Consider the following 23,355-nt stretch of genomic DNA (forward strand, 5'->3'; position numbering starts at 1 on the left):
GTGACACTTTCTCCTTTGGTTCTAAGAGAGAGAAGGACAGATGACGACAGTGTGTGTTGTGAGGCAGTGAGGTAGGAAATCCACACTCAATAAAACTGAGGTGTGAGTGGAAAAGGAACATCCTGTGAAACAAGACTGTTGGCAAGGAGAGCAACTTTGAGCTTTACCTAAATTTCAGTTGGCTTCTTCACTGTGTTCAGCAGCCACAGTAAATACATGCTGTAGAAACCATAACCACACAAGTAATCTCACCTGGGAAACACAGTTAAGAAACTCCCACAGAGCATGTAATAAGAGAGCTTGCACTCCCACTTGCACAGAGCAAGGGCTGTTGGTACTGTCAGTGCCCTAAAAGGGGCTGCTGGCTGATAATTTGACCTTTTCTTCAAAAATAAAATCATTCTGATTGGCAGAGGATTTGATTTTCACCCTGTCTCTCTCCCACTCTGGATGATGATATTTTGAAGCATCCATGTTGGTGACTGGCTGACCATCAAATGGGATGGGACTTACTAAGTGGGGGAAACTGTAGAGGGGACCTGTGAGCCATGGTTTTATGACCAGTTTCTAAGCATCCTGGGATGTGGCAAAGCCAATCTGATGAATTCTTGAAAATGTTTAGATTACTGAATTCCAAAGGTAGCTTAGAAATGTTTTTTTTCTATAGCAGGCTGATGCATTTAGGATTAAAATGCGTCCCTTGGTGAATATTTTTCCTCCATCACATGTTTGTCTTATCTGCCCTGGTAGGTCCAGCACCTTTAAGGTGTTTGAGCTTGCTTACAGAGCAAAACTCATCCTTGGTAAAATGGGCTGTGATGACAGGACCAGTGTGCCCCTTCATATTACTTCCCTGCTGTAGACAGTACTGGGTGGGGTTCATCTCCTCCAAGCAGGCTCATCTCCTCAAGGAACTTGATGAAGTGCCTGAGTGAAGAGGAAGGTTATGGCTGAATTCCCCCCATTGGAGGGTGCTCCCTGAGCTTTGACCACACACCCCAAATATGCACCCATGAAGGAAGCAGGATCCGATCCACCAGTTCATCAGTGTGAGGGGTTTGTTCCTTTCAGGGTAGCACCATGCAAAGGCTTATCACTCGCTAAGCGGAACTCAGGGGCTAGAGGGATGCTAAGCATAAAGAGGCTGGCAGGCACTAGATTTATCATTTTTAGTTTACTGACCCTACCAAGGAGATGATTTTGGAGGGCCGCTGCTGAGCTAGGGATTAACAAGCCTGTTTCTCTGTAATAGAAGCATCCTTCTGCTGCCTGTGTGGCAGGTCAAAATGAATTGACAATTGTCATCTTTTTATCATTACTTTCACAATATTTTGTATTTCCTTTAAGCATGGCTTCCTAAAATCTCACCTTTATTTTATCTTACTTTTGAAGAAAATTTCTGGCTTTGACTGTTGCAAGGAAAAGCTTGAAAATACAAAACCAAGGTCACAAGAAACAGAAAATGGTATTTCAATGAGCACTTGGAAAATGTTGCCATTTTTAAAGCATCACATTGTTCTTGAATTTTTGAATTCTTGGTGCTGTTAGCAAACAAAAAATTAATAGCAAGGGGTTTTTTTAAGAGATGTATGGAATAATGGGCTGCTACAGGATAAATACTGAAGAAAATGTGTATGTTTCGTTGTCATCTTTACAAAAGCATTAATAATGTTAGTTCTTGTAACATACTGAATAAGGCAGAAGAAAAAGGAAATACTATTGGATAATAAGCTTTGCCAGGTGTTTATTTACTGGAGATCAAGAATGTTTTGCAGTCTCCATAAGGCTGTTTAACCCCACTACTGCTACTAGTTTTGTATGTTTAAACTTTGGATAATTGGTCAGGGACATGGTTAAAGGCATTAAAATATAGATGTCAGAATTTAAGGACATTCCATGCTATCTTTTGATATTAATGAAATAACATCTGGGTTTCAGCTGATTTCATTCTCCCAGGAAATAATTATTACTGTTACTACCATAATTGCCATAGAAAAATTCCTACATTTTACTAACACTGAGTAGTGATAGAAAATTCATTTGATCTTATATAATGTTTTCATGGTTAATAAGATTTACATATGACTATGACATTTTTGTGTGATTAAAAGTACTGGAATTTCATTGCAGTGGGCATTAACTCCTGTGATTGAAGTTAAGGGAGATTCTTTTTTTATAGCTAATCAAGAGTTTAACTGCCTCTGGGGCATTTTAAGAAAATGTTATACTGTACTTAACGAACATTATACTACAAATAAGAGTGATATTCCTGTAATTAAAACAGTCTGGATATTGCTTAATGAATGTTTTTCTTATCTTAATGTATAGGCAGTAAGGATTCATGTAGTTGCCTTTATTAACTTGTGGAGTTAGTTAAAAAGCTGGTTAAAACAGTAAGTCCATATCAGGTCAATATAAAATGCCTATGTAGGGATTTCATTGCTCTTATAAATCTGACTAGTTAAAAAATAAACACAGATGCTTGTTTGTGCCATCCTGAGCTATACTGCAGGGTAGTATTTCTGCCTGTAGACATTTCTGAAGTTAAGCATTGCCTGGATCCCTGCAGGATTTCCAAGTGTTCTTCTTTATTGTCCATTTAGGAAGTATTTTAAAATTTCCACCAGGCTTGTATTCAAAAGCAGAGAGCGGTTGGTTTTCAATTAGTGTCGCTACACTTGCTATTGGACTAATGGCATTGTGCATTCGTCCTTTTTTTCTGTCATATTTCATCAGCTTTGATGTAATTGCAGCATTTTATTTTTTTGATGTAATTGTGGCACATTTTAGTTCTGTTCTACAGTGGTTTCAGATTTACTAATTGTTTGCTAAATTGTTCTTCACTGCTCAGTTGTTTGGCACAGAAACCGTTCTGAATAAGATCAGTTTAATACAAAATTATTCTTGTGCATCATAATAATTCTTATACAAAATAACGCTTGGCTAAACATAAATATTTTTTTGTTTTTAATCTTACTCTGAAAATATCATGCAGGTTCCCCTCCTCCCCCCAGCTGAGACTGAGCATCTCTATATTGCTTAAAAGGTATCCACCAGCTGGATTGCATCTGCGTGCATCTAAGTCTCAATTTTGCCCAAGTCTCTGTGCCAAAACCTGAAAATAGCAGGTTGGGTCACATATAGTCTAAGAACACATTGAAATGGAACAGTTTCATAATCCAAAATTAATCCCCAGTCCTGCAGGCACTTAAGCACATGGTTAATTTTAAGTGTTTTGACTAGTCCTTTTGATTTCTCTGGGCTAAGCACATGCTTGACTGAGTTTACAGGAGCAGTCTCAAAGTGCAGAGAAGATTGCAATATTGCTTTGTTTTTCCTAAGTAGTAAAAATGTCTGTGCTTTATTTAGTAGCATAATTTACATACATTTCTAAGTACAGGAATCATCGAGCTGTTTGTGCTTCGCCTAAGTGTAGACTGCTGTAAATTGCAAACCAAGATAAAATATGACCTGTTTAGTGAAAAATTCTCAGAAGTGTGAAGGGAACCCCAGTTTATAAAATAACCCCCTTGCAGCCAAAATTACAAAGACCACAGTTTGTCATAAAAAAAAATCAAAAAGTTTGAAAGACCCAAAATGGGTGACAGATTTCTCCTTTCTTATGACTTCTGCAGCACCAGTATATTGACTTTAGAGTTACGTCTTTAGAGTAATTTTGGTTTAACTCAGATGTAAATCAGAACTGATTTTAAGGACTGTACTGTTTTCCCTTTCTTTCATGCTGGGCAGATATGGATATCTAACCTGCACAGGCTTTGGTGAACATAGTGGCTCTGTGTTACAGCAGTCATTTAACAGGCAGGAAGGGCACTTTATTGATTCTGACTTTATCAAGTGCCTGTTTCTTATTTTACATATAAGTCATTAACAGCCTTCTCCTAAACTGCTCAGGAGGCTTTGGCTGTTTGGGACACAGACTGTAATGAAGGTGATTAGCACTGAATTTTCAAATTGTGGTCTCGATCTTGACCTTGCAGCATTTAACCAGTGCACACACAGCTGGACCGGTTGTGAGAGCTCAGTGGTGGGGATGCTCCCTGTATCCTTATGTTGGCACCAGCACAGAAGGAAGAGGGGGGAGTAGGAAAGAAAAGAGGGGAAAAGCTTGTTCAGTGGGAAAACAAGTTCTGTCCAAACCTTGTTATCTATTTTTTTCCATATGTGTGCATAGAGACACGATGGGTGCAGGGTCAGTGTGTGTGAAAACATTAGGGCAGAAACAGTAGGAAGAGAAGTGCCCAGCAGTGAGCTGGAGGGGAGAATTGGAGGAGGCAAGTGACATAAAGAATCTCCTCAAAGTTCATTTTTCTGCAGAGGCCACTAATATAGGTCTGACTTTATAACAGTGTAACCATCACAGGTTTGTGGGGTTTATGAATTCACTTCCCAAAACAGATTTTGGCATGGGATAGTCCAGGACAGTTTGCTAATCCTGGAGCATCCTAATCCTCCTCCTGAACTGGAAGATGCTTGACCCCAGAAGCCATGTTTTTTTCCTTTTTGTTGCACAGCCCTCAGAACACTTGGTGTGACTTGGTTTGTACACAACAGTGATAAATTAAAGCAAATGGTACACTGATGTCATACATCCAGAGTAATCTCTTCTTACTTCTCAATGCACATCTTAAAAATGTCTGATTTTATGTGTACTCCTTTCTAAACCTCTTGGTATGGTATTGAATCTTCATCTTTATTGTGGGGTGCTTTTGTTATTTAAAATGTGTTGTAATTTTCTGTCTCAGCTCTTGCAATTCTGTAAAAAATGTAGTGCAAGAGCTTTTGTTGGGAAAACAAAATTTTACAATATCTGTTTGCAGTGTTGTAGATTAAAAATCTGCAACACAGAAACAACATCAGTCAAATAAATGAAAGCACTTAAAACTTACTTATAGAAATTTAAAGTTCAAACCTATTTATATTTAGTGTTTATGTATCTTCATACATAATATATCTTCAGAAAACAGGGAAATTAATTTTTATCTTAGCTACATTTTCTTAAATGTGTTGAAGTGAGTGTGTCACAGACAGAGTGCTTTCCCATTGCCCTGCAGTGGTGTGGGTTTAACTGAGCAGCAGAAAGCATCCCAAGGAACTGTAAACTTTGCTAATGGTTAAAGCAAAACGAGGCACATCTCAGCTCAGGAATACTTTGTGAGCATGAGGAGGCATTCGGAGTCATCCACACTGTAAGGAAGGGAGTGAACCCTCGACTGTATGTCACATATGTTAAATCTCCCCAAGACAGGACACCAATTAACCTTGGATGATAGCAAACACACACACACAGGCTGCCCGAGAGAAGCAGCCTGTTGCCATTAGTAGGAAGCAGCAGCCCTTGTCACCCTGAGCCATTATTTAAATCTCTTCAAGAATTCCCTTATTAAGTCACAGAAGAGTAGCACTCTCCTCTTCCTCACAAACAGACTGGTTTTGCTGCAGTGAAAACAGGAGATGTTAGTAACGTGAGACATCAGTGGTCCTTTTATTTTTATCCTTGCTGTCTAATTTGACCATTTTGAACTGAGAAGAAAAAAAAGAAACCCTGATCTTCAGTCAAAGCAATTCAAAGCATGGTGGAGCTCAGAGTGAACCAAAACAACAGGGTCAAATGTAGTTGAAAGAACATGGTGAGGTAAATAAAAGGTCCTTTTTTTTTCTTTACATTTAGTGCTGGTGGGAGGAGAAAGTTTGGTTAACTATTTAACCTGTGATAGCCTTTTATCATTTTATGACTTATGGGTCCCTGGTTTTAAGCCTTTGTCAGTAAGTTTGTGGTTTGTAGTCGATCTTTTCTCTAGTGTCCAGTTATATGACTTACATCAATTTACTGGGGATAGAAAAAAAATTATGTATAGCAGCCGAAGGCACATATTTTTCCTAAAATTACTAGTCGGCAACTTTGGAGTTAGTACCCAGTTTTCATTTAAACCCTAAATTGCTTTCTTCCACTCACATCTGCATTGTGATGTTTTTTACCAGAGGAGCTCTCCCTCCTTCCCCATTTGGGTCGCTTCTCTATTTTTGGCTATAACGTGATACGTCCTGATCAGTTGGAGCAAGCACTTGTGAAAGGTCACTTGGAAGCCCTCTTTTCATTTCTCCTCGCTACAGTTTTTCCAGCAGGCAACCGCTCCTGGGAGTGACCCCCTCCAATCTGTCCCTTTTGATATCCAAAGGAGGTTGTTACGGGGGTTAAATTTCTCAATTCGTTGAGTTCTTGTGAGCACTTCTTTTGCCCACCACGTTCAGTTCCTGCAGCTGGGTGCAGACTGCCTGTCTCCCTAACGGTACTGTGAAAGTGTTAGGACTTATTCTTTCACCTTCTTCCAACTTGAGGGATGGGGGGATGGATTTTACACCCGTTTATCTCCCATCACCTTCAGGGAAATTAAATCTCCACATTACATCGGTACAAGATAGTATTAGTCTTATGGGGGGAAGTTTAAAATCAGACAAAGACTTTTCCAGAGTGCTTTAACTGGTAAGAAAAGCTGCTTGTCAGAAGATCTCAAACCACGGGAGCTGGTGGCTTCTGCCTGCACTGGCAAGGGGTTAGGTTTGGGGGTTCTTAATTAGTTTTCAGAGGGTCAGGGAAATGACCATAGTGGGTCTGGAACAAAGGAAGAAATGAAAATGCAAAGCTGAGTGTTTGATATGTTGATAACCCCCCAGTTTTAATTTTAGCCTAATTGGATCAGGGTTAGGTAAAGTACCTTCTCGAACTTCGGGCTTTATTCAAAAGTAAATATCGTAACTCTTCAAATTTAACACAAGTCTTTTTCTTTTCTTTTTTTTTCCTTCCTTCCTTCCCCCAAAGAAGAACCACTCAGTTTACTTTGGATTTATTTCCACTGGGAAAGCACAGAGATTTCAGGGACCTGTATTCTGATGGTAAAACTTGTGACGTGAGCTTTTGTTTTCCATGCGAGGAGGAAACATTAGCATTTTTTCACATGTTAACTTTTTAACAATTGCAGGGAATTTCTTTTTCCTTAAAAATGCCGTCCTTTTCTTTCTCCTCCCCTTTTCTCTCTTCTTGATATTTTTATTTCCCTTTTATATGGAGACTTGTAGATTTTGTCACTTCAAACGTTAGCTGTTCCTCCTCTTTTCTTTCGCTTTACAATACACACTAGGAGATTTTTTTTTTTGCATATTCCTCCCCTTTCTCTGTGAGATATTGTAGTTGACCAAATTTAAAACACTACAGTATTTAGCATCCCCGCAGTGCCATTTTAAGTATTTGGACCTGGAAAATGCCCCAAGCAATAACTACCTGAATTGCTTTTAATTACACAATATAGCTGCATCATTTTACTTCAGATTCTTTTTGATTGATGCTGTAAGGCAATTGTAACCATGGATGATGGGATTAAGTGCCTCTTGAAGTGACTTTAGCTTCTTGTGGGAACAAAGGGAAAGAAGAGAACACTTAGTCCCTTTTTGAGTGAACAGCCTTTTTTCACTTGCTATATAAAGAAATACAATTAACAAACATTATCCCCAGAGGTGAATTGAAATGTACGTGCGGACAATAACCGCTCTTGACTGCAATTAGACATATATGATCTGAGGTATTTTGGCCATTCATTAGTGCTAATTGTTTGAGAAACAAGCCCACAGAACAAATGATTAAAATGTTAGTGCCATAACCAGGATTATTAGCATGTGTGATAAAATGCATGCGCCGCAGCTGTACCAATAAAACTCTGGTGAGTCGCTTTGATTCGACAAATACTCAACTCGGCTGTGAGCCCTTCCTATTTGCACAGGGCCTGCTGATATTTATAACAAACAACTTATATCTTCTTTTCTTAGTTAGAAAGAATTACTATGCAAATTGCAGGGCTTTGTAATTTCGAAGTAGTTTCCTTTGTCTTTGGTGGGTTATTTGTGTGCGGTTGTGAGCTACTCCCTAGAAAATTCAACATAGGAAAACCGTTATATTTACTCTGGGTTGGGTTTTTTTGCTCTTATTAGAGAAATAATTTGTAGGAGATTGTGCTGCATTTGTTGTTTCATGTTCAGGGGTCTTGGTTACCTTCTGTCCTTCTGCCACAGCACCACAGATATCCAGGCTTGTGGTTGGTATGCAGTTACATGCATACAGGTCAGAAATACACATTGTGGAAATTATCCATCTTTTTAAATGGTTTTATTGAAATGCTGAAAAATGCTCTTTGAAAACAATTTGCCAACACTGTGCCAAAGATCGTAGAAGGAGAGATTTGGCCTATTAAGCAATGGATATTTTTCCATGCTTCAGGTAGATCGTGGTGTAGTGTCTCTTCCAGGGATGCTTTCATCTAGCAAATAAGCAGGGAACAGAGGGACAGGCTAAAGTGCTGATCCTGAAAATCACTTGTGGGAGTACTTTACTTCGTGAGCTGTATGTTGTTGGCTCCAATGAGACTGCACAGGTGTGTGTAGTTAAGTATATGTGTGAGTATGAGCAACACTGGAATGTGAAAATGCAGTTTACAGCAGGGAAATGTGTATAATTTGGGGTAATTTCACTGGTTGCAATGGCTGCCATTGTGAAGTGCAATGTCTCTTAGTAATCAAAAAAGTTTTCTTTTCTCCTTCCCGAGGATTAACTACTTGCTCTTGGGTAAAACAGTTCTCAGAGGATCATGAGTAACTTTAACTCGTCAGCTACTTTTGCATATTTGATGAAGACTTCAGTAGAGTGTTATGTTTGCTGAAGAAATTTAGTTTCATTTCCGAGACCCAAGAGCATTCAGCATGCTGCTAGATGCTATGAACGAAAATACGCTGCTGTAAAACAATTTAATGAGCATTACCCAATAGCCTAGTCCTTGTTTTAACTTACAGTGCTTAAAGGAAGAAACATTGTCTTAGCAAATTCTCTTGGCTTATGTCCATGTGTTTAGTTTAAAGCATAGTCAAGCTTAGTTTGAATCATTAAGATACTTGCAGTCAGGAAACATATGTAAGATTTTCTTCCTCTTTACAGCATGCAGTTAACAATATAATTGAGATTGCAGTGCTGTGTGGGGTTTTTTTGTCCTAAAAAAGTAACCACTGGGGATGTTTTTATTCTATCAAAATAACAGAAGTTGAGATAATCAGGATAGTGTTTCCTACTACAGTAGCTAACTGCTCATATGCATAGCACCCTGGGCCTTGCTGCTGTTTTAAAAAGGTTTATAAGCAAATGGATTTTTTTAATAACTTCCCTTCTTCCTGTACATTTCATTTTGTTGTAGAACATAAAAGATGACTACGGAAGGAAATTGCAGAGTAAGAAGAGGATTTTTTAGGAATATATGTCAAAATAATAGCATACGAAAACATTTACTACAGTCATACCTAAGCATACATGTTGAAAACTCTTATTTGCCATGTACATTTTTAGAGCTCTTTGTTTTGAAAGGAGAATAATGCTGTGTTGGTCCACTGACACCAGCTCCTCATGTACAGCTTTGTTTTTGGCCATACCTCTTGAAAAAATTATTGCTTCTTCAACTTGCTAAAATGTTCCATAGGACTAACTAATTGACACATTAACAGTGTATTTTTATAATAATCTGTGTCCTGAGAAACCTGTGGTTTAGGCCCATGTGGCTACAATATTGATTAGCTGAGGAGGAGATACCGATAGTCAGCAGGTGATAGTATTTCTAACATTAAGTATATCAGGTGTTGATATTTTAATGGATTAAATCTGCCATTTGTTTGGAGTCAGGTGGTCTGCTGGGAAAGCCATTGTTCTCCCATCTAAGGGAAAGTTCATAGACCTCAATAGTGACACCTAACTAAATCTGGCCTGGAGGTAACGACAGGTTTACCTACAAGATACTCCATACCATTGTGCACGGTAAGCAGAGCTGTCTTTATAGGGCTTGCAGCAGTGAGAGGGAAACCAGCTGGTCAAACATCCCTTGGTTGGACAGCAGCCCAGAAGAAATCCTGGGAAATGTGTGATTGGAGATGCATCTCATCTCAGCATGCTCTGGATTATGGTATCAGTCACGTCTGTAGGGTTTATGGAGTTGGAGGATTGATGACAGGCAGTCATTAAGGGTGTTTCAGGGGCTGCTTGGCTCTAGGCTGGAGTTAACTATTAATGGTCTGAGCTCTTTGACTCTTTTGTGCCTTTAGGAACTACAGGGCTGAAGCCATCAGAGAAAGAGAATAGAAGCTAATCACTTTTGTCCTCTCATATATGTTCAGTGGAGGACTGCAGACTTCTTTACTGACCTCTGTGTCACACTGAAACAAACCCCTCCTATTTCCATTTGAGATAAACCACTCTTCACCTCCTCCTTGCTCTCCCAAAGTGTACTACTGGAAGAAAATGGGATTAAGTGGATTTAACCAGCAGCCACTTGAGTTGCCACAGGTTGTGTTACCATCCCCACTTCAACATGAAGCAGGGGACATGAAGTGGTTTGTGGAAGAGGGGCAGAGAGGGTACTTAGGAGAAACTCAGTAGATCCCAGTTGCATGTCTGCAGGTGTTGTCAGGACCTCCACCACATAAGTCTGGAAGTTGTTGATGAAGAAGATTTATTAGCAAGGGTAGCAGTAGCACTTGGAATAAAATAATGTCTAATTTCTTTTTAACAGCAAAGCCATCCCTTTCTTAGGCTGAGTTAAGCAGTACTAGCCTATTACAAGGAAGAGTCTGGCATTGGGTTTTTGTGGGCTTGCAGAGACACAGCAGAGGAGGTGGTGGAATAGTTGTCCTTTTCAATTTAGTTTACTGAGATAAAAGGTAATACAAGCTTTCTTCATCTTTTCAATTTGTGACTTACATTCAGCTTTTAGGATGCACACTCTAGGGGAAGAGAAGGTTCTTCTATGGGGTTAGCTTAGAAAGGCAAGTACTGTAGTGGTCTGTCAGCCTCACACCATGTTGGCTGTGATTTATATCAACTGAACTCGTTTCCAGGCATTTTGAGAGGGTTAGTCATGTTCACATCTAAGAAAACCCATGTATGCATGTAGTTGTACATCATCCAAGTGTAGCAACTTGGGAAGCATTATTAAGAGGGGCACAGGAAAATGCATGGGTCCCTGACATGATGCGATAATGACATGTTCAGCATGGTGCTAGAAAAGCTTTACATTACTCAAAGTGCTGAATAATATACATGATAATGCATAATGGTGTTATATGGTAGGATTATTTTGTGGAATAAGTGACTTGTGCTCTGAGTAAGAAGGCAAATTGTATTACTTTGTCCTCATTTTTCATGTATGAATGGGCCTGGGGGGTACAGTGTGAAATGGGGAGGAACAGAAGCAGGCAAGGGGATTTTTTTTGGCCATGGAACACAGAGGCACCCTCTGCAATTTATTTCTCTGCGCTTATAATTATGGAGCAGAGCAAGCTCCCTACCACACTCAGGGCCACCTCCCCTGGCAGTCCCACTGCCTCCAAGTGCACCAACCTGGCTCGTGCCTAGGGTGGGTTATATGGTCCCTCACCAGGAATTCTGGCACAGGGTGGAGACTGCCACAAACCTGACGCCTCCAGTCCATGCGGATGCCACCTACTCAAGCCGTGGGGCACCACAGGCTCACTCCTGCACTGGAGCATGGTGCACAAAGCATTTATAAGCTTTAAAAGGTACGGCAGTCAACAGCCTGCTGATGGGTTTCTAAGCTCTGTTGATGGAAGTCTGTGCTACGGATCTGGAGATCTGCAGGCTTCTGAGAGGACGTGTTTGGATTAGTGAGGTTCCATATTACATGGGGTTTTCATTCCTGTTTTCCTCGTTTCTCCCTCCATCCATTTTGCTTATTTAAAATTTGCATGCAAATGTGTTTGTTGATATAACACCAAGGTTGCAAAATCAACTTTGCAAGCCCATGTTTGTTTTAACCAACACCCCTGCTTCATTCACAGCATGCCATCCAGCTCCTGGAGCAAACACAGCAGATAACAGCCTCCTCTCTGAAGCAGTCTTCATCTGTTCCCAGCACAGTTTCCATCCTATGGAGGAGTCCTATGACTAGGGGAAAAACCAACCACCACCCTTCTGTATTTAGTACTTGCTATATAGCCCACAGAACGGGCAGCGTGATTAAGGCTGCACAGATAACCTCAGCCCTGGTAGTTCTTCAGTTCTCAGTGTTTAAGTTTGCAAGCTCTGTTGAACATAGTAGTTTTATACTGTAATTAGCTGTAATACTGATACTTCCCTACTTTGATTCTTTCTAAAGAAGAAAGAATATGCAGATAACCCAAAACCAGCCGCTGTTTACGTAGAAATGTTTCACTTTTAAAATACAGTCAACTATTCTTTACAGCATTGTAGCCAAGAGTCTAATTTAAAAAATGTCTTTTGCAGGGTGGATTCTCCTCTGCAGGCTGGTGTTACTAAGCTTAGCTACCGCTTTGCATCATCTCACAAGTATGTTCCCAGGCGAGCTGTGCTGTACGTACCTGCGGATGATGAAAGGAAGATACAAAAAATCCCATCACTAAACGTAGATTGTGCGGTGCTGGACTGTGAAGATGGTGTGGCTCTGAACAGAAAGGTAATTAAAAATTATCTCTGTGATATAATCAGTGTTGAAGAGAACTTGTGGAAAAACATTGCCTTTGCCTTGGGAAACCGACAACCAGAGAGACAAGGTTAAATCTTATGATCTACAAAGTAATGTAAGACTGGTAGGCTTTGTAAAGGTGTTGGGAAAATCTGCTTGCCCAGGACTGAAAGACATCTCATGTAAGTAAATGAGGAGGGAGTTTTGAAGGAATACAGAGCTGGGTATAAGCTTTCATCATGGAAGAGTGGAAGACATTGTTACTGCTGCATGTTTCTTAGGGAAGAGGAAGAAATGGTCTGAGAGAAGAGAAGCAGGAAAGGAAGAGTTAGTTCAGAATCACCAGATGGGGGGTTTGCTGCTGAAATGAAATAATCTTCAGATTGTGAGCAAAAGAGCGTGAGTTTGGGTTTGAGTCTTGGTGTGTTTAGAAAGATTTTCTTCCCGAGCTTTCTGGAAGGAATGCTGTTGGATATGTCTCTGAAGGAAAGAGAAGTTAGAACCTGAGTGTACCAGGATTTGAAGAGCAGTTTAGATTGAAGGAGCTGCAAGATAGCAGGGAGACAGATGTGATGTATGTCAAGTACCAGTGCTGAGTTTTCACTGACATTGACCTGGGAAAGAAGAGAGAATGATGTGGCATGCATTCAGGTTTGCTTGCAAGCAAATTTTTTAAGTATAGGAAAATAACCATTTTAAAATGTTTCACAGCTGAGAATCGCTTAGGTTGGAAAAGACCTTTAAAATCATTGAGTCTAACCATAAACCTAACACTGCCAAGTCCACCAGCTTAAACAATGTATAGGAGAAACTGGTATAAATGTTTCCTAGTGCAACTGTCTGAACAGGAACATAAGCTTGTATCACATTATTTTCATATGTATCAGTTTTCCTATCCATGTTACAGTGCTTCAAACTACAGCAAACAGTGTTTAGGTTCCAATATGAATGTGTTGTTCAGGAAGTTATGAAAATCGGCTTGAAATTTTTACCATATCATCTCACAAATGTGGATTATTCTGTTCTGTTTCTTGGGAATTACTGCTTTCCAGAAGGACTCTCTTGGACAGTGCTCTCTTTAACGTTCATCCCTTTACAGGTATATTGGAAAGAAAAAAGTTTACAGAGTCTGCATATATGTATTTTAGTTCTGAAAGGTGACAATAGCCTTTCTGGATGTTCATGTATACTGCTGAAGACAGTTGCAAAACATTTTCCTGCTGCTAAAATTCTATGTGAAAGACTAAGATTATATCTGCTGTCACAGCAAATTAGTATTGTTTAGGTTATATTTGGGGGGCTGCTGCTGTAAGATGACGCAAGACACAATTGTGTACTAAACTCTAGTATTTTTAGGTGCAGCTTAATTATATCAAACAATTTATAGCAGAAGCATCTATTTGTAACAGAGGGTGACAGCAAAACAAAGTTTTATGATCAAGTGACAAAGTTGATAGTAATTTCTAACAGGAGGGAGGCCAGCCAGGGCCACCAATGTGGTCATGGCGTGGAGGAGAGGCTGAGGAGCAATGGTTTGTTCATCCTGGAGAGGAGACAGTGGAGGGGCCTTTGGTGAAGGTTTTGCTGACTGGAGACGAGGAAAAAAAGCCTTTCCCATGCAGATGATGAGCCAGTGGAAGAGGTTGTCCAGAGCAGTGCTGCATCCTCCCTCCATGGGGGTATTCCAGCCTTGGCTAGGTGAGGCCCTGATCTGATCAGCCTGGTGTGGAGTGATAGTTATCCCTGCTTTGAGGAGACAGATGGACAAGGTGTTTCCTGAGACTGTGTGATTTCATGATCTAGTACCAAAATGTAATTCAAAGTGAGTGGAAGATTGAATTAATTTTTATATCTGCCACAGATACTCAGGAAGACTTTGAGACCTAGGTTCTATGAGTATGAATCTGAAATTATTATTGCTCTCATAGCTTAATTTAATGGTGTTTATGAGTTGTTTCGAGACCTGTGCCCTTGATTTTCAAACTGAGGAAAAAAGAAAAAGAAAACACTAGGAAACCCATCAACACTGAGCTCATCCTTCAGCCATTATTCTAAAACAAATAGTACTGATGAATTTGACTGTTTTATATCACTAAAAATTATACTCCCGAATTTTCTTGAAAGTGCCGCAGAAATGTTGGGTTTAGGGAAAATCAGGACCTGGTTGAAGGTTCACAGTGCCTTGAGTCAAACTTATCTGTGTAGAGAAGCCCTTCACTTGCATCAAGTCCAAGCAGCAAGTTTGAAATGTGTTAACAAGTTTATTTTAACAAGATACTCTGTGTTTTGTATCAAGATTAAATTAGATTTGGAGAGATCAAGAATCTGGAATATTGGCAGCTCCATTTAGTTGTTCATTTAGAGGGAAAAAAGGAAGATGAGCTTCCTATGACTGAAACTGGTTACATTTGCAAAACTGCATTTGCTTTTGTAGCTGGTTTTGAAGCTGCAGTTATAAATTAAAAATCTTTATTGTCTAAACAATACTTTTTCTCAATGAAATTTCAGCAGATATCATCCTCCCACAATTATGGTTTGTAATGGCTCACAGAGAGTGCCAGAACAGGGGAGGCAATACCCATACTCCAAACTGCATATCATTTTGGTGCCCGCATTTCTTAGATTCGAGAGCTCCAGCACTGGCTATGATTTCAGGTATCATTCAGATATCATCTGTGGACTCCTCCTTTTTTTCAATCATTCTTCTAGTTGATATTTTGACTAAATTAGGAAAAAAAGAAAAAATAACCTTGCAGCAAGAAGTTCACAGGGAGAAAATTTCTCAACGAATTTCCTGAGAGAAACCAATGGGAAGAAACAGTTATAATAAGCTGAATAATAAATTATAATAAGCTGAATACTAGCCTGCAAGTAGGGTGGGAGCTGATACTAGTGTGAGAGTAGGACACATGGGGCCTTTTCAACCCCTTTGGGATGAGACAGAGCTGTAGGAAGTCTTCAGAAATTCAGAATAGGAATTCAGACAGGAAGATATCCCAATATTGCTAAAAACTTGAGCCATCTTTTACAAAGCTAGCATTAGTCTTGCTGAACATACCCTGCTAGTCATATGCAGGATATGTTCATAGACTGCAAATCCTGGTTGGAGCTCCACACACTGTTTTTAGAGGTTCAAATGCATGGTGTCGCATGGTGTAGACTGCCAACTGCCTTTCCAGGTGTCCAACTCTGTAAGACATTGGGAATTTCTACAGCAGAAATTTAGGTTTTGGTTGGAAGGAGAATTGAATACTACTAAAGGGAAATTACTTTCCCTGAGCAGATGAAGGTAGGAGCAATTCTCCACTGATGTACATGTAAAGTTTCTCCATTGTTGCTGTACATTTTACAGAAATTACTCAGAATGTCTCACTTGGTGATATTTTTAAGTGAACAGTTGAAATAGGAATTCTAAAACTATAAAACTCAAAATATAAAACTAGAAATAAAATACTAGAAATAAACTATAAAACTAGAAATAGATTGCACTGCTGATATGTTTCAAATGCATCACACTCTCGAGACTTTTCATGAAATCCTGCAAAAATAGCCTGTGCCTATTTTCACAGGAGAAGGCCTGAGTATCTATTCATTTTAACTGTAAAAAAGAAAAAGGTAAAAAAACATGGCTGCACCAACACACTTGAACATGTAAACCAGAAAACTGAATCGCATGTTATACCACTGAGAGCTCTCTGTGTAAAAGCTGAGCTGTCTGAAGATACCTTGAGGGCTCTCAGTGAAGCCAGCACTCCCTGGTGTAGCTTTCTCTGTTGAGTTGCATCACTCACTGTACCTCCATGCCAGGTGAACCGACTACCTGGTGGAAAAGTCTCCTCCTCCTGTTGGATTAAAGATTTCTATGCCAGTGCTTTCATTTTCCAAGGGCAGAGTGGGCTAAGATTTCGCAGTTGGTTCCCATGGGTCTTGTAAGGTTACCACCCTCACAAGAGAGCTTTCTAGAACAGCATTTTTTTCCAGCAGGATCCTGTCTTCAGTGCTGCTGTTCTTCAGAGCAGCCAGGTGTTAGCTGCTGGGTCAGCCTAGCAAGAGACCAGATTTGAGCTGCTACTGCAGTGTTTATGCCTCTTTCTGAGTCTTTGACAAGAATTTCAGGGCATTTTAATGTTTCCAAACTGCTGCTATTAGCGGCTTTCTGTTCTCTGAGGTCATAAGGATGGTTTTGAATAATTGGGATATACAGTGCCTTTCTCCGTAGCTGTCTTTAGTGTGCCATCAGGCCAGGCAGGGCACAGTCCCTTCTGCCAAGGATGACCTGTGAAAATTATCTCAGGCAAATTTTGAAGGGTTTAGGTTTCAGCCTTTTCTTTCCATGGGGAATGCCAGTGTTATAATTAAGAATCAAAATAAAACCCCATGTTGCCCCTCCTCATGTTTTTTTTGTATCAGGGGTGTAAAAGTAATCCCTTTGAGTGTTCATATGGCTGGGAAACATCTGTGTGGTCCTTTGACACAAAACACTTAAAAATAGGAAATCTTATTGTTGTTCCTGTGAAACTAAATAGGTCTCATTCATCCAGCAAAAGTTATTGATATTCAGGACAGCACTGTAAAATTATGTAGGACCAATTAGGGTTTAAGTTCCTAAACCTTTTTTGCTGCAATTCATGGTTGTATCACTTTGTCTTTTCTAGAAGGAAGTTGTTCTCCCCTCCAGCACTCGAGCGAGAAGCTGGGGAAGGAGCCTGAGGTTTGTACTTTCCTCACATCCCTTCCTCAGGAGGGGGAACAGTAGCTCCTGAGCCTCTTCTGTTCTCCCTGCTCCCCTCAGCTGTGAGGGCAAGTTCAGTTGGGCTAAGAGGATGGATAGGGAAGGACCTATTTTGCTTATCCGTAGCATGGCCTGTTAGGGTCACAGCATAAATTTGTTCCTACTTGATGTCTTATAGCCACTTAAAAGATCATTACTGTGCTGTGCCTAAAAAAAATCAACAAAAAAGCAAAAAAAACCCCAACCAAACAAAAAAAACCCCACTATTAATTCTTTTGAATTGTCTGTTTTCAAAAATAGGATTAAAGCCTGACCACTTTTCAAACTGTTCTATTATGAATAACGCATACATAAGAGATGACTCTGGGTTCATTACAGTTAAGAGCAGATCATCCGCATACATGCTGATAGTATGGAGATTTCTCCCTATGAGAATGCCTTCTCCATCTCTCTAGTGATCTGATCCTGGGGTCAGAACAAACAGCATGCCGGCAAGTGCGCATCCTTGCCTACTATTTTTCCCCTAATCTGAGACCTTCTGACCTTTTTATTCCTTATCACTGATGAGAAGAGGCTTTTGCATATAAAATAACACTTCAACTAAATTTGGGGGTGGAGATAAATACATGAAATGGGTCAGCATGCTATAAAAAAAAAATCCTTTCCTTACTGAAATGCATTTCCTTACTGATCTGACTAAAATTGAAGGCTTTTACAGTATCAGTGGAAAAAGGGTGCAGTTGGCTTCCATAAACCTCTAGCTGTTTCAATTAAAATCAACAGTTTTCCTGTGTTATGTGATGATAATCTTTTTTTTTAATAAAGCCAAGTTGGTTAGGATTTATCAATGCCACAGGTATTTCTCTAGGCTCATAGTGAGAATGTCAGCTAGTACTTCACAGGCACAGTTGCATGAAACATTGATAACTAGGTTATTTTACCAAGTCTTTGCTTTATTTATAATAAATTAGTACTGTACCTAATTGTATTCCTCCTACTGGGAGAAGGCTTGCTGATAAAGTGTGTAGAGAATGATTAAATGTACACAGGCACATAGTAGGGTGACTTCTCTTCAAAAGATGCACAAAATTAAAATGGGAATGCTGCTTTCCCCAGTGGCTTACCATTATTAAAAGTCTCAGTAGCATGGGAAATTCTTCTGTAAGAATTGGGGAGTCCAGAAGTCTCTCTGGTTTATTGTAGGGAAGCTGAACTGTACAGTGAAACTCTGCAAGGCCTTTTTGATCCTTGAAGAGTTCTGATGAATATACATTTTTATGAAAGTTGTAAAGTGTTTTCATTTCCTTATTAATCCCACCATGGTCCTGGAAGAATCTACCACTCCTGAGTGGTAACTGTGACAATATCAGGTTTTGTTCCTATTGTTTTACTCCACAAGCCAATCATCTTCCTTACAGAAAGATTTGAGGATTCATAAGGACGATTGCAATATTCAGCAATTTTCTTCTTAATGAGCTCAGTAATGCATGTGTCTCTTCGAGCAGACCCTTTGAATTGCCAGTTACTTCTCTTCCACTGATCCAGATGTATCCAATTAAGTTTGACTTGGACATTTTCTGATGTAACTATTACTGCTGACAGAACAGTGTCTAGAAACTTAAGGAAAATGTCTCTTAGCTCAGTTTTAACAGGGATTTCAGATAGGAATACATGAGTAGACCTGGGAAAATATTTTAGAACATACAGTTAATGTTTATATGGACTCGGAATTCACAGCACTTCAACTCTTCATGTGTAGTCCATCAGCCCACCTGGGTACTAAAGACTAATTGCAGGACTAGAAGTCATGTGTTGCTACACATTTCTGGACCAGTTTCCAGTATTTCATCTGGGTTTGTAGCAAGAAAACCTGGCTGCACAGCCGTTGAGCATCTAGCACTTAGTTTGAAGGGAGCAGTTGAGTTCCAAGGGAGATACAAAAAATCAAGACAATACAAAAAGTTCAGAGTACATGTGTAACTTAGAAACACTGTTGGATCAGATTTGGGCAGACTTTTCTTTGTATGCAGAGCCATGTGTTGGATTATGTTGTCAGAGCTGCAGTGGTAGTGGGGATGAGAAAAAGGTACTGCCTAAATTGCCATCACAGTGGTTCTCAGCACTGAACACGATTTGCTCTACATCCCCTTTGCTTTTTTGTTGGCCATGAGCAGACAGAGGAGTATGTTTGTATGTCCAAGTTTCTATTGCAGTTAGTCTTGAAACCTAGCCTTGAACCTAAGACTCCATTGTGCTTGTAACCTGCAGTCCACCTTACTTATTCTCCCACATTGCAAGGGCCACATTTTGAAAACAGGCCAAGCACAAGGAAACCCACAGACCCCATTAACAGGGACATGGATGAGAGAGTGGTAGGACACACACAGAATACAGCACTTGCACTCTTTTTTGATAAACCTTTCTACAAGGTATCTGTACAGTCACAGTCAAGGTAGTGGTCTAGTGGACCTTTGGTTTGGTTTAGGTAAGATATGTAGGTAAGGGAAGGTGGAAATGCATGGTACTTTTCCCAGTGCATTGGTGCCCTGAAAGCTGGACCTGTCCCATGACGGTGAAGAGTCAGAGAAACCTAAGAGATACTTAGAAGATTATGGGCAAAATCTGTGGTTTATTTTAGCAAACTGTTTAAACATCACCTGTTTATCAGGGTTTTAGTAGCGGTTACAGGTAGCAAAACAGGGAAGTGTTGGGATGCTGGATAAGAGAAAAGGATTTCTGATGTCAGATGAAGGAACAGAATAGCCCTATAAATGGAAGTTGCAGATGAGGGTGAGTATGTGTGTGGTCAGGGCTATGTTTGGGAACCTTGGCAGGTGTCAGCTGAAAGCATTATATTTAACCTCTGTACCTCTGATTTCATGTATTACTCTTCTAGAGACAAGAGAAAAGGATCTTAGCACAGAGTGGTGGAAATTAAACCACCAATACCTATGTGGAAGGCTTGTTTCCTTCCACTGTGGGCTCCTGTTAGCTGCTGTTAGCAGAAGCCCACAGTACTTAACGATGCTGCAGATTCTGCAGTCCTTATTCTGATGACATTTCAGAATGAAGGAAGGACAATTGTGTCTAAATGAGTAATTCAGGATTAAACCCTTCAGGAGTTTAAGCTTCTTTCTCCTATATATACTACATACATTGAAGGCATGTGTGCTGTGCTAGCTGCAGGACATACCATTCCCAAAGTAAGCACAGAACCATCTAAACCCAGTCTTTTATTTCCACAATGAGCTAAGCCCATGCCATGATGTTTCTTGAATTTAGAGTGGAGTAATTTATCTCTGTTCAACAGAAGACAAAATACATGGATTACGATTGCCTAAACCCCTGGGTTTTACATATTCTGTAAATTGCTTTCTTCTCTGAATAGTGAAAAGACTGTATGTTAAAAAATACTTTATACACCAAAAGAATACACTTTCATGGAATAGGCTGGTACCCAAAATAGTTACAAAACCACATCTCTGGGGTACTGAAACTGGAGAGCATCCAGAGCCATGAATTCATTGTTCACCCACATCCCAGAGTAGACCACAGTTTGCAACTCTTGTAATTTTTCCAGTCCATGTAAAAGCCATAAAAAAAACAGGGACAGAGCATTAGAAACTACATGCATTTGTTTACTCACATCTAAACCTGCATAGCTTTGCTATGCCTGCAGCAGGCTCCAGGGGCACAAAAGCTCTTAACATTCCACAGGTTGCACATTGCCATGCTGAGTCTGGGCTTCCAATCAAGGAAATCTTTTGCAAAGATGGAAAAAGTGCACCCTTTTTTTTCTTCTTTTCCTTTTTTTTTTTTTTTCTTCTTCATTTTGGGTAAGTCAAACTATTTAGCTACATATGAAAGTTACTGTTTTGGTAGTGGGGTTTATGAATATATGCAGCATGTGCAGTTTTTAGCACATCTAAATGCATTGGCAGTATATTCATAGAATCATAGGATGTTTGGGGTTGGAAGGGACCTTAAAGCTCATCTGGTTCCACTCCCTTGCCATGGACATGGACACCTTTCACTAGACCATGCTGCTCAGAGCCCCATCCAACCTGTCCTTGAACACTTCCAGGGATGGGGCAGCCACAGCTTCTCTGTGCCAGTGTCTCACCACCCTTATAGTGAAGAACTTCTTAATATCTAATCTAAATCTACTCTCTTACAATTTAAAGCCATTCCCTCTTGTCCTGTTGTATGTGTGACTCCAAAAACAAATGCACACATCTACAAATGCAGCATATTACAAATTCGGATGTTGATGTAAGCTGATCTGCAGAGGTTGTCCATCTTTTCTTTTAGTTACAACTGTCATGACAGAGATGATGATCCGTCTTCTCGTTTCTCAATCAGAAAATTGATAAACTGACTGGAGTCTGATTATCACTTTGCATCTTCTCTGAAAGAATAAATAAGATCTTAATGTTTTCTGAGTCTTACTACAATTCCTAGCTTTAAAGCAGCTTGGTTGCTCTGAGATTGCTGTTTCAACTCCTGAATGGCAACATAACATCATGCTGTCTACTGTGGACTCTTGTAATAGCTCGTTTTGCTCTCCTTCTTTCACTGAAGTGCATTAGGGCTACCCTCTCCAGAACGTACTTGCCAGTTATTTCAAGTTTGGGAGAAAAGAATTATAAATGTTTTTCTTGATTTCTGATCACTGAGCCCCAGAAGACCATAAATCCTTGTGTTGCTCCTTATTTGGGAATAAACGGTTGTAAAGATCCTGGCTGTTCATTTTAGGACAATAATAAACCGTGGCTGGCTCATTCTTTCCTCCTTACTTGTTACAGTCTTTTACTAGATTGCCTCAAAATATCTGTGCTTGTGCCAGGCTTGAGACAACTTCATCTTCTAAGGTTTCACAATACAATTGATTGTTAAAAAGGGGCATGTTGAACAAATTGGTATTTTCTTCTTTGGTTACATTTTAAACTTTGATTCCACACAGACCAATACTTGTTAACCAATTATTTTTAAATAGAATAATTATAGATCATAATTTATTATGCATTTTCTTGAGAAAAAGGGCAAATTAATACATGTAAACATGGGTGAATCTATTTAAATAAACTGTCCACAAAATCCTTACAATATGTAAACAACATTTGTTGTGCCTTGGAGATAGCATATGATTGGACTCATGAGACCCTGTTTATCCTGCTGAACAGTTTCTTTTATAACTTCAAAGGGAATTTTGTATATTTATGGCAATAGCAGGGTGTTAAGTGTAGCTAGACAGAAATTATACCTCAGCTATTTAGTTAATGCCAATAGGGATTAAATTAGATTTTATAGCTGTTAGTGGAAGTCTGTTTTGTACCTAACAAGTGGGATTTTTAAATCCTGGAAAGCATAATCCTATTATAAAACTGGCAGCTGAATTAACATTATCTAGGAAGCAAGTCTTCACGGATTAACATTTTTTGACATTAACAATGAAAAACTAATGCTACAGGCATATTAGATGCTATTCCCAAAAGTAGGGGAAAAAGGGAAGTGAATATAGGACAAGATAAATGGCACAAATACTGCAGGAAGGAAAAATGGAGTGAAATATGCATGAGATGAAATCTGGGAGTGGCTATGGTCTGCCACAAGTACAAAAGAAATATTCCGGGCATAAAAAGGCTCCACAATTGTTAATTCATATATTAGCCCACACATTGATTTATATGTGCCTTGTGAGTAATTCACAGTTATCCAATGTGAGTATGGGATAGCCATGAATACCTTCTCCTGTCCCTAGATCTGAGGGCTTTGTATTCCAGCTGGATGCTGTAGGAGCCAAGGGCTGGCAGCACTGCAGAAAAAACACTTGTTTCTTTACTGAACAGGTCCATAAAACCATTCCACAAAGACCCTGATGAAGTTGTCCTTATTTATCTTGAAGGACAGTTATGGGACAACTGCTGTAGGCAGTGGTACAGGAGATGAGTGGGTCATTGAACTTGCTTTCTTGCAATAGCATTGATAATCTAAATAACTGTAAGTGTATATACCATGTCATATTTCAATTAAAAAAATTTTGTCCCCATCACAGTTAGAAAGCAAACCTTTTATTACTTA

At 39.6% G+C, this 23,355-nt stretch overlaps 1 protein-coding gene across 2 annotated transcripts in view; it reads left to right on the plus strand.

Annotated features, from left to right (window-relative positions):
• The window catches only part of CLYBL (citramalyl-CoA lyase), a 168,699-nt gene that overhangs the window by 77,407 nt on the left and 67,937 nt on the right, over positions 1-23,355 (plus strand). For both annotated transcript variants that reach the window (XM_034074495.1, XM_034074496.1), the window contains exon 2: positions 12,344-12,533. In XM_034074495.1, coding sequence (XP_033930386.1) covers positions 12,344-12,533 — 190 coding nt within the window. The remainder of the gene's footprint in view (positions 1-12,343; positions 12,534-23,355) is intronic.

This window comes from Melopsittacus undulatus, chromosome 2, assembly GCF_012275295.1.
Source record: "Melopsittacus undulatus isolate bMelUnd1 chromosome 2, bMelUnd1.mat.Z, whole genome shotgun sequence".
NCBI lineage: Eukaryota > Metazoa > Chordata > Aves > Psittaciformes > Psittaculidae > Melopsittacus > Melopsittacus undulatus.